The 11,626-nt window shown below is 40.5% G+C and overlaps 5 protein-coding genes across 5 annotated transcripts; 2 read left to right on the top strand and 3 right to left on the bottom strand.

Annotated features, from left to right (window-relative positions):
- Positions 1 to 1,830: 1,830 nt before the first annotated feature.
- JH06_5550 (aspartate aminotransferase) lies at positions 1,831 to 3,152 on the bottom strand (the record flags this gene model as incomplete). The annotated part of the gene is made up of 3 exons (XM_014673646.1): positions 1,831 to 3,012; positions 3,046 to 3,107; positions 3,143 to 3,152. The coding sequence occupies 3 exons, from the start codon at positions 3,150 to 3,152 to the stop codon at positions 1,831 to 1,833; spliced, it is 1,254 nt and encodes a 417-aa protein (XP_014529132.1).
- Positions 3,153 to 3,767: 615 nt separating this feature from the next.
- JH06_0701 (hypothetical protein) lies at positions 3,768 to 5,966 on the top strand (the record flags this gene model as incomplete). The annotated part of the gene is made up of 5 exons (XM_014673645.1): positions 3,768 to 3,923; positions 3,953 to 4,061; positions 4,093 to 4,538; positions 4,569 to 5,859; positions 5,890 to 5,966. 5 exons carry the CDS (start codon positions 3,768 to 3,770, stop codon positions 5,964 to 5,966), a joined length of 2,079 nt encoding a protein of 692 aa, XP_014529131.1.
- Positions 5,967 to 5,990: 24 nt separating this feature from the next.
- Positions 5,991 to 6,383, bottom strand: JH06_0700 (diapophytoene dehydrogenase; the record flags this gene model as incomplete). The annotated part of the gene is given in 4 exon segments (XM_014673644.1): positions 5,991 to 6,107; positions 6,125 to 6,157; positions 6,174 to 6,217; positions 6,248 to 6,383. 4 exon segments carry the CDS (start codon positions 6,381 to 6,383, stop codon positions 5,991 to 5,993), a joined length of 330 nt encoding a protein of 109 aa, XP_014529130.1.
- An 86-nt stretch (positions 6,384 to 6,469) lies between these two features.
- Positions 6,470 to 9,285, bottom strand: JH06_0699 (double-strand break repair hypothetical protein; the record flags this gene model as incomplete). Its single annotated transcript, XM_014673643.1, has 13 exons — positions 6,470 to 6,521; positions 6,551 to 6,640; positions 6,672 to 6,712; positions 6,743 to 6,882; positions 6,912 to 7,341; positions 7,370 to 7,501; positions 7,532 to 7,832; positions 7,863 to 7,942; positions 7,973 to 8,057; positions 8,089 to 8,246; positions 8,705 to 8,803; positions 8,835 to 9,043; positions 9,186 to 9,285. The coding sequence occupies 13 exons, from the start codon at positions 9,283 to 9,285 to the stop codon at positions 6,470 to 6,472; spliced, it is 1,917 nt and encodes a 638-aa protein (XP_014529129.1).
- A 157-nt stretch (positions 9,286 to 9,442) lies between these two features.
- JH06_0698 (cyclin-dependent kinase c-2) lies at positions 9,443 to 11,579 on the top strand (the record flags this gene model as incomplete). The annotated part of the gene is made up of 7 exons (XM_014673642.1): positions 9,443 to 9,559; positions 9,591 to 9,714; positions 9,744 to 9,855; positions 9,887 to 10,226; positions 10,257 to 10,327; positions 10,358 to 10,526; positions 10,557 to 11,579. The coding sequence occupies 7 exons, from the start codon at positions 9,443 to 9,445 to the stop codon at positions 11,577 to 11,579; spliced, it is 1,956 nt and encodes a 651-aa protein (XP_014529128.1).
- Between the last annotated feature and the right edge of the window lie 47 nt (positions 11,580 to 11,626).

Genomic DNA, 11,626 nt, shown 5'->3' with positions numbered 1-11,626 from the left:
TTTTTTATTATGGGTATTTATTCTTATTTCATTTTCTATTTTCATTTATTTATTGAATTCTATTTCGTTTCATAGATGATATGAGGTCGATAGAAGTACAAAAGGCTTGAGATGGTTATCTGATTTCAAAATAATATGCAAATAGGTACAGTCCAACTTCTACTAAAAACATAGTACTATCATTCATTCTACCAAACCAGTATTGGATTCACTAGCAATTGTTTTTCTTCCATTCTCTTCCCTTCTATGCCGCAGAAACGAACTCGAACGGTCCTTTCATTGGAAGAGAAGAAAAAGGTAATTAAGATCAAAGAAGATAATCCAACTTTTACATTGAATGAGGTTGCTGAGGCGTACTACAAGCAGTCCAAAAAGGTCATTTCCCAAACAACTGTGGGGACCATTTGGAATAATCGTCAGGCAATTATGAGTGGTCTTCCATATAATATGAAAGGCAAAAAGCAAGACATTTCTATATCAGCGGAAACTATGTGCAAGATTGAGGAAGCTGAAGCAAGTCATAAGACTGTATCGGAATCATTGGTCATTGAGTTGGCTCAGAAAGTCGTTTTGGAACATAAATTGGACCCTAAGTTGTATTTCTTTTCTCCTGCTTGGGCGCGTGGAATTATGCATGGAAAAGTTGATGACAAATCTATTTTGAAAGTAAATCAGAAATCTATTGAGAATGCAACAGTGCTAACAAAACCGAGCTCTATAGAACCGGCAGAGAAATCTGCGTCACAACTCTCGGGTCTGGAGCGACTTCTTGCTCCTTCAGCAGCAATGAATGCAGCCTTTTTGGAAGACAAATATCGTATTATGAAGGGTGAGTATTCGTTGCTCTCTTTATTGTAGAGGATATTCTCAATATTGCTGAACCAATTGCCACTAAGCCTACAGAGCATCGTCCTTCTTTGTCGACAAAGCCTACAGTATCACCAAAGAAGGAGAGTGCAAAGGTAGAAATGAAATATGGAATCCATGGATAGGCGACATCACCCCTACTTGCTCTGCAGAAATATCTCCAGTCTGTAGGAGGTAGGAACTGATTTTTATTCTCACACTCAGATGATCGAGACTATCGTTCTGTGTTGTTCTCCTTGCTAGATGATGCTTACCGACAAAATCCATACTTTGTACCTATTATGGAACAAGAATTGAGTAGTGTGAAGCGAACTCTTCAATTTATGGTGGAAAAGGAAGGAAAGAAATGGTAATCTGCGATTGTACTAATTGTGTGTTTCTTGGTACTTCTATCGACCTCATATCATCTATGAAACGAAATAGAATTCAATAAATAAATGAAAATAGAAAATGAAATAAGAATAAATACCCATAATAAAAAAATGAATAAAAATAGAGGATTCTTAAATAAAAATGAATTAGAAAATAATATGCTGGGTTGAGTCACGTCAACTTGTCACCCAAGTGGGAGCTGATCTATGGAAGGTAGCATGTCTTTCAGGCTTGATAGGAAATAGTCAATGACTTGCCCAAATAACTAGGAAGGTGAATAAGGATTTCTCTTAGGAATTCGAGAAGTCCTGATTCTTAATGAGTGGGGGACCGCTGGAGGCTGGCAACAGAGCACAGAAAACCTACCTCCTTTCTGGTTACTTGGATTACGGGTCTACATGACATTTGTTATCATCTTGTTAGAATTGTTGTTATCGACTGTGGATTGATTCTTTTTCTTATATTATTCTTGTTTCATATGAATCATATCCAAACTGATAGTCGAATCATCACATTGATTCACATTCTATTTGGAACCAAAGAGGATTCTTCTGTTTGTTGGAACAAACATACCACATATTACGAATAGTCTTAGTTCTTGGTCACCTCATGGAAAGCCTTAGCAACGTACTCCACGTTGTGAGTGTTAAGTCCAGCAATGGAGATACGTCCGTTCATGGTCAAGTAGATGTGATACTCCTTGATGCATCTCTCGACTTGCTCCTTGGTCAGACCAGTATAAGCAAACATACCGATCTGGCTAGTAATATGAGACCAGTCACGAGTGCTTCCAGCCTTCTTCAAGTTCTCAACCAGAGCCTGACGCATCGAGATGATACGATGAGCCATTCCAGCGCATTCCTCATACCACTGAGCCTTCAGCTTGGGATCACCCAGAACGGTCTGGACAATACGAGCTCCATACAGTGGAGGATTGGACCACAGAGTACGAGCAGCCACCTTCAGCTGAGACAGGACACGCTCCTTCTCCTCCTTGGAGGCGCACACAACGGAAGCAGCTCCGCAACGCTCTCCATAAAGACCGAAGTTCTTAGCGAAGGACTGGGCCAAACAGATCTGATGTCCATCAGCAACGAACTGACGAATGGCGAAGGCATCACCCTCCATATCTCCAGAGGCGAATCCCTGATAAGCGCAATCAAAGATAACACCACAGTTAGCAGCCTTCACAGCCTGGCTGATCTGCTTCCACTGCTCCTTGGTGGGATCCACGCCAGTAGGGTTGTGAGCGCAAGCATGGAACAGGAAGGCAGACTTAGCAGGAGCATTCTTAATCTCGTTCAGAATACCGTCAAAGTTCAATCTGTTGTTGGCATCCAGATAAGTGTACTTCACATTGGGAATTCCAGCAGCATTGAACACACCGAAGTGGTTGGGCCAAGTGGGATTAGGAATGTAAACACGCTCATAACCCTTCACGTTCTTCAGGAAATCTCCAATCAGACGCAGAGAACCAGTTCCGGACAGAGCCTGGCACACAGCAATACGATCTTCCTTAATAGCAGGACTATCGGCTCCATAGACGAACTCAGCAGCAAGACGGTTGAAATCAGGAAGACCCTGAATAGGAGGATACTCGTGATCACTCTTTCCAGCAATACGTCTCTCAGCCTCAGCAACGCAGGGGAGAATCACGGGCTTTCCGTTGTCATCACGGTAAGCACCCACTCCGAGAGAGATCTTACGAGGATCCTTATCAGCCTTGAACTGTTCATTCAGTCCAAGAATGGCATCTGGAGGAGCCTGAGCCACCTATCTCATTATATGATGAATTAAGACACTTACAGCAGCCCAGCGGCTGGTAGCAAAGGAACGAATGAAAGTAGGCTTAAGAGCACGAGCAGCCTCTACAACAATTATCTAAAGGAATATTGTAACGTACTAGCAAGCATTGTCAGTTATAAAGAAATATGAGTCAGATGAAAAGGGGAAATAGGGAAAGGTGGAAGGATAGTAGGGCTCCTAATAGTTTATTTTATAGAGCGTAAAATACAATAATAAGGTGTTATTATATATTAAGGACATTTCTTTCTCTTTCCACTACATGTGGTGTCCCATATATACTATTATTCAAAATATATAGTATAGTTTGCTGCAATCATGGTTGCAATGCTGCTAACGCTTTTATTGATATAAGATGTTCAAAGATACCATTTCAATTCTTTTCTTCTGAGGTGCTAAACTTATGCTAGCTATTTCAATTTACCTATCAAAACATAGATCTACAACACAACAGATAATAGGGAACAATTGCGCCACCCAATAATAGGTTGAAAACCCAAAGAATGACTGAAAAGAGGGTAATGAGCTCTATTTCCCTTAAATTGGTTAGATTGCTAATTGTCTGCAAGCGATTGTTGAGACAACGACTGCAACAAATCGTGAAACTGCCATTACTTCACTTCAAGATAATCTTCAACAGATCAATGATTTAACAGATTGGAAATTGATTGAAGGAGTCTATGGAGACATTGCTGTATGGATGGCATTCGGTGAATACTGAGTAGATGATGATGGAGATGGATGTACAACATTCTGATGCCGATTTGATGAGAGAGGATATGCGTTTAGTTTCAATTATGGCATCTTCTCTCAAAGATCATTCTTCTGTCTTTTTCGTGAAGATTTCTTCTGTTTTAATCCAATTCTATACTCACTCGCTAGTATGCTTGATTGAGATCGTTGAGTCTAGGATTTTCAAGATTTAATTGAGAGTTCGGTGATTCAATTTGTCAAAAATTCTTCTGATACTACTGAGGTTCGCATGTTCCTTTATTCCTTGATGAGTCATAATGTGAATGGTTCGTTTATTCTATTTATGTAACCTTCTAGATGAACATACATTATCCTTTGTGATCAAATGCACATATCAGGTGATTCAGAAGAACATCTCCGATATTAGCAATCTTCAGGCTATTTCAAGGCTGTTGGTTGTTTTAAAATCCCTTTTTGCATTTAAACGACTCGATCCCGATGTAATTGGTCTCTACAATGATGCTTCTATGATTCTCTCTGAGAAGTTAGCATTGATTAATACCCCATCTTCTTCTACTATTGAAAGGAGTGTGAATGAATCCACTAATGTGACTTCTCCATCAGTTACTCCAGCTCCTGTTCCTCCTGTCACTTCTGTATCTTCTCCTCCAGAGCCTCCGAAACCTTCAGTTCCTTCATCTTCTGTTTCTATGAAGTCGCATAGACCACCCCAGTCTCATTCAATTTCATCATACTCCTTCTCTTCTCTCATGAATTATCTTAAGTCTTCTCCTCGTATTCAAGTCTCCTTCTATTCCTTCTTTTACTTCTAGAAGTTCCTTCATATCCTTCTAATTCTACTTGGGATCGCCTTAGTCTGTTTCAATATTTTCATTCTTATCGCATTCTTCCAATCATCAGAACGTTCGGATCTCAATCCTCAGTGTCAGTGTCAGCCGACAGCAAGCACAGGCTATCGAATCCGAGAATGGATCAGTGAAACTGGTTGGAAGATCAAGCATCATTTATTGAGAGTGTGGGACTCGTTCATCACCTTCTTCCATTCTCGTTCATCACCACCTCCTATTGTGACACCTGTCATAGAATGTCCAGACTGTAATTGCCCTTCGATTGAATGTCCTCCAATCAATTGTCCTATTGTGGAGTGTCCTAAGTGTACATGTCCTCCAATCAATTGTCCTGTTGTGGATTGTCCTTCTGTTGAGTGTCCTTCTGTTGAGTGTCCTTCTGTTGAGTGTCCTGATATTAGTTGTCCCAACATTGAGTGTGAGAATACAACAGATCTCCATATTCAATTGGACCATCTACACAATACGCTTGCCTTCCAAAAAAGTGAGATGGAGTCGCTCCAAGGAGAAAGAATTTCATTAGTCCATCAATTGGAACAAGAGAAACTCTACTCTCAATCGCTTCTTAACCAACAGTCAGTTCTTGAAACCCAGCTTCGTCAAACTCAACATCAGATCAGTATCACAGAATCATTGGAGAAGAAGCTTCATGAGTGTCGTAACTCATTCTCGGAGCAGGAGTTAGAGGTACGTCGTCTCGAGCACTCTCTGGATGTGGCTGAAAATGAGTTGAAATCACAGACTCTTTTGTTACAACAGAAGGATGAAGAAATCGTATTGAAGCAGAGAGAGATGGAGGAAATGATGGAGAGAATGAAGAGAGAGAGCGAATCGCTGCTTATGGATAAGGACAAAGAGATTAACAAACTGCAGGAGGAGATCCTTCTAGAGAAAAAGAACAGAATTTCTATAGAAGAGACACTTCATCACTGTGAGGTGGAGGGACATCAGAAAGAAGACACAATAGCCCATCTTCAGGATAGTATGCTTAAGGATCGTGAATTGTGTGCTGCGGGCACTGAGTGTTCCTTGGTGTACTCATATTTTAGACGGTATTTGTGGTCAGAAAACTCGAAGTTTGGAAAGGAGGAGTTAACTACACCGAATGAAGATTATCTTGAACTCCAGCAGGATCAAAGATTGATTCGCTGTTTGATGTATAATGGAGATGAGTTGTTACAGGATACAACGACAAATCTGTGGAATAGCTCACTAATTTTCTATGTGATTGTTGTGCTTTGTGCCATTTTGATAGGTAGTTCTCTTGTTCATGTCTAATCTCTAGTTATGGGTCTTGGCTTGTGTAAGAGTGGTGTGGAATTTATTAGGCGATTTATGTACATTCGGATGTTCCATTCATAGTTCGCTTCTTTGTAACAAACACGATTAACACTTCTCAGTGTTCATTTCTGCAATCACTGCGCCAACATTTACTGTATCGTCAGGCTTTGCTAATTGCTTCACGAGATAACCAGCCTTATCACAACGAACATCCATACTCACCTAATGGTCAATCTCACGAATTTTCGGTACTTTGTCGGTTTCAACAACTGCTACAACATCATCTACATCGACAAACTCCCCAGGTTGTTTTTCCCATTGCACTAAAGTGCCTAAAGATCATTCTAATTGGTTATATATACCGTTTTTGATTGATTCCCCCATAGGAGGAACCAGAATATTGAACTTCTCAAACAAGGCACTTGTGCTGGAAATATTCATTTTTCCTATCCTAGCTACCGTTTTAAGAGGGGTAATCAACTTCTTAACAGCAAACATTTGATAATTGGAGAGAATATAAGAACATAGCGAAAACGGGGTTTCGGTCTCCAAAGTAGTTCCAACAAACACTTGCATTCATTCTATTATACAATTCCTCCTTTTGTTTGACGACCAGAAGCAGCACCTCGCTTCCTTCTAGAATGAATGACTATTTTCAGTCCTACTGAATCGTTTTCCTCTTTGGAGCAGGGCCATTGTCAGAATCTTCATTGAGGTCCACAATTTCCTCCACTTCCTCAACGTTCATATCACGACTAACAATTAATTCCACCTACATTCTTCTACCTCAGTGTAGAAAGATACTCCACTCCATCCTTATCATACTTCTAGAGATCAGTTCCACTTCCCACATCAACCTCCTTAATTGCCTTTAGAATACTGGTAGGATCCGATCCAGTCATATCTAGAGTTTCTGTCATTGTCCCCACTAATCGTCCAAGATGAACCAACATCGTATGCCATGAAGTAGAGCAACCCTTATTCACAAATTGAGACACTGTATCACATATCTCTCATAACACCTACATGCCTCTCTCATATGTCGCTCATTCAACAATTGCAAACCACCCGCTTCAGCTACACTGTGTTCAATCAAACTTACCATTAGGTCGAATTGAGCTTTACCTCCAACAATCTCAGGAGCACATTCATCATTTTCGGACCGGGACACTCCAGTGTTGGTAACTCGTTTGCGACGCAAATTCAGAAGTGAATTCGGATTAGCGATTTTCCCCACATATTTGGCACCATAGATTTGGATAGGAATAGATGGGAATCCAGTTACATCAACCGATAATCGAACTAGAGGAAGTGTTGAATCAGAAGATACAGATCCCAAAATATTCGCCATTTCAGTGTCAAAAAGGGTCTCTATTTCTGATGTGATCGTTGGAGAGGAAGGATTGAGTTGCCTATATGACGATAATGACAACTGACGGAAGAAAAAAGGACGCATCTACCTAAAAGCACATGATGAGAGATACATTCGGAATGGGAATTGGTAGTACACGAAAATCCTTTTCTTGGATTTCAATTAAGCCAACATGTTTTGGTACTGTCTCCGCTTCGATTAGTGATGTCACACATGAAGAACCGGGTTGCATCGTGTAGAATTTCTACTTATCAGAATTGTGTTCTGTTCTCACTCCTTCATCATTCCATGAAGGGTTAATCCGGCATTCATGTTCATGTCCCCAGATGACAAGCTGGAGGAACTGGGGTAACAAATCCAGACGCATTGAACGCATATTAGGACGTGATTCACAATTCTGATGGATGACAAACAGATTGAACCATTGATCCTCCTCAGGTGGCCTAAAGAATGTTACTCGATGTTGCTCAAACATCCTAGAGAGTCTTTCATCAGGAACATATCCCATTCCATAGATAGCCAAACGAGATTTGCCTTTCCGGAAGAGAAGAGGTCGAATCTGGATATTATCAACACTAAGAATGAAAGAAAGAGAACGAATTCACTTCTGAACACGGGCGAAGTAATTGATTAAACGAGTTGAATTGAGAATGTCTAGAGCAGACAGAGCCTCTCCTTCTGCGCCCTATCCATCATACGATATAGGTATTTCTACTTCACGAGTTGGGTCATCGTGGTTTCCGTGAATAGCAAAGACAGGAAGCGAAATGTTTAGATTCTCATCTTCATAGTTAACTGGTCTATTCCATTAGAAAACTCATATAATCTCACAGAGTAACCAAGGGAGAGTCTTCTGTTGGGAGGAACGTGAAATCAATGTCACCGGTTCCTAAACAGTATTTGTTAAGCAACTCAATTGTCTTATTCAGGGTATTCCTTGATGGCTTATTGGCATCAAACAGATCGCCTCCAAGCAAGAGAAAATCGACCTAAGACTTAACGAACTCTAAATCAACCAACCTTCTTTTCTACAGCAGTCTTTAGGATGAATTCAAACGTTTGGAAGGAGTCATTTCCGATAATTGGATCCGACTCTCTAATATATCATTTGAATTATTACAGAGCTACCTGTATCCTAAATGATTGTCTGTGGCAATCAGGATGCGAAACACGTCTGAAGATGCTTCCTCCATTAGGAATGTGGCAATTCGAAAAAGAGCGGGAGTCTTCACACAAACAAATACTAAATAAACACACTAAGCACTGACTTGGATCAAGTAATCACGCATTGTTATACATAGCCGTGATGACTCTTCAACAGCTTTCGATATACTCTACCAGTAAGGAAACAAATTCAAATAAACCATAGCACAAATCTCCGGTGTCACTGCTCCACAGTGGGATACGTAAACTACTTCCTACAGTAAAGTGGGAGTAACATGCCAACTTTGGTGGAATTCAGAATAGCGATAGTTGTATAACATTTACAGTTTTTTATTTCAGAGGAGGTAGGATTTATTATAATCGAGTTATCCTTCATCACACTCTAATTGTCAAGATTAAATATACATCCATACCACACAAGAGCATCCAAGGAGTCCAAACAAATTAATCCCCGCATCTGTTAAAGCAAGAGAAACGCACATCATCGACAAACCAAGAGGATCTCCATCTACTTCCAACACTCGAACGTAGGCCTCTACAACAGCCTTTGGGAATGAATCAACATCAACAGTGGACATGATCGTCTTCTCAAGAAGGGAAGAAATCGATCGAGTCTCACGATCCTATTGTATGAAGTGGAAGTGTCAAAATTACCTCACCTCCAGTTCCATAACTGTCTTTCTTTGCAAAAGGGGCATATTTGAAATCGCAGAAGAGTTTTCCTTTCTCGTTCACTCCTTGCATCAGAAATGTATCTCTAGGACCATGTACAGAGCACAGAATCTTCATGTTTCCTAATTCGACATAGGCACTTCCACTGGCATTTTTCACGATCCCTGTAGATATCAAGAGTTGTTTTTCCATGGGTTCTTATAATACTAGTATGGAAATGACAAATCCAGACGATTTTGGTATTACAATAATAGAGCTAATTTGGACAATCTATAAACGATCAGATCGCTCAAATAGCCCTTTGAATCTCTTCTATTCAGCCAGATCTATTGGAAGTGGTTGTGTAAGTATGGAGGACTATTCATTGGAGGGATTTGAGTTGCTGGACAAGATTGGAGAGGGAACTTATGGTGATGTATATAAAGCGAGGAATACTAGTGATGGGAAGATCTGTGCTATCAAATTTGTATATTGTTCTCCTTCTTCTTTAGACATAGATCCGCTTTCGTGATAGTTCACTTAGCAATGGCGTCAGCGTTTCCACAATTCGTGAAATTCGATTTTTAAAGAGTACGAATCATGAAAACATTGTGAAGTTATTCGATATTGTATCTCCTCAAGGTATGTGTTTGTCGACATTTCCGATGTAGTAAACCTTTCTATGGACTATACAAAACTGAATCCCATTTGCATGATCATGGACTACGTAGATCATGACATGTGGGGCATTCTTCAACTAGCCAAAGAGTGCAAATTGCCTATGTATAGTCTATTGGATTTGATTCATTTTTAGATACTCTGCAATTCATGTAAAGTGGTATATGTACCAATTGCTGAATGCACTATCATACCTTCACAAAAACATGATTATGCATCGTGATTTGAAGACATCCAACATTCTTGTGAGTAATACTCATGTTATAAAGCTAACCGACTTCGGTCTTGCTCGGAAGCTGAAATATGGAGATGATATGCACTATACAAACAATGTAATGACGCTGTGGTACCGACCTCCTGAATTACTCCTTGGTGAAACTCATTACGATACTAAGGCTGATATCTGGTCTGCTGGCTGTATTTTTGGAGAACTCCTTACAGGAACTCCAATATTCCCTACGCACTCAAATAATGAGGTTGGGATTCTTCATTTTTGTAATGTCTAGCAAGAAGAATTGCATGTGATTTTTAAAGCCTGTGGTCTGCCTGATGATCCATATATTCAGGGTCTTGTGAAGTAATTCTGTTGATTTCTCTAATTCCCTAGAAAGTCCCATTATGAGCAAAAACGATATCAACCAAATCTCGAAAAGCATTTAAAGGATCGTAGTGGAATTGTCGGAATTTGTAATCCTTCATGGTTGACAGAAGAAGCCATGAATTTGTTAACAAGTATGTTACAAATTGCACCTGATAAACGTCTTTCTGCTGATCAAGTATGAACTATGAATGATTATTCTATCTAGTTACTTCAAAACTCATATTTTGATGAAGTTAGGAACCATCCACCTGATCTCCCGCCATATGCAGCATCTTTGAATACTCATCGTTTTCAAGTCAAATCAACTCGTTTGCAACGTGTCGAATCTGTGAGTATCCATAAGGCTACTCGAGATGGTTCCCTTGCATTCTTCGATAAAACACTTCTGGAGAAACGCCCATCACAATTAGATATGAAACTGAGTATTCCTGCGATATTTTCTACGAATTCTTCGAAATCCAGCACTACGGAATCTGAAGTGTCAACACGAAATGGTAATTCTCGCACTATGGAGAGGGAGAAAGCTATTTCTCATTCTAAGGAGAGAACTGAGGTGGTTACGAAAGAATCATTGGCTCATGGCGATTCCCATCAGGATCGTTCTCCTTCTATTCCTAAGGTTTCTAGGCGTCGAAGTGTGTCTCATCGGAGTATTCAACGCCATCGTAGTCACTCTCCATCTCATCGAAGCACTTCTCGCTCCCGTCGCTATAGCCGTTCTCGCCACAGTATCTCTCGCTCGCATCGGAGTATTTCTCGTTCCCGTTACAGCATCTCTCCTCGTCGTCGAAGTATTTCTCGCTCACGTCGAAGCTCTTCTCGTTATCACCGACAGAATATTTCTCATTCTCCTCCTCGTCGAAAAGTGAATTGGTCTCCATCACGTAGAGGCTCATCTCGAAGGAGCCCATCTCTACATAGATATCGCCAACGTAGTTCATCCCCGCGGGAAAGGTATCAGCGACGAAGCTCATCTCCTCCTCGATGGCAACGACAGTTACGAGAAGAGTTTCGAGGACACAAATCCCCTCGGTGGTCCCCAGAGCATCATCGAAGCATCTCCCCAATTCGAAGAACCACATATCGAGAGCGACGACATCATGACAATTTTGGAAGAGATCGAAAGCGAGAATCTTCACCTCCTCGATATCAGTATGATATTGCTGATAGGCGGCGAACGAGTCCAGTACAGAATCGATCATCTTCAGATAATGGTTATCAAAAGTAACAAACCTCTTTTATACCTTGTTTCCAACAAACACTCTTTACAACAAT

This window comes from Blastocystis sp. subtype 4, assembly GCF_000743755.1.
Source record: "Blastocystis sp. subtype 4 strain WR1 chromosome Unknown seqid_0033, whole genome shotgun sequence".
NCBI classification, from domain to species: Eukaryota; class Bigyra; order Opalinata; family Blastocystidae; genus Blastocystis; species Blastocystis sp. subtype 4.
This window is presented reverse-complemented; position numbering and strand designations above follow the sequence as displayed.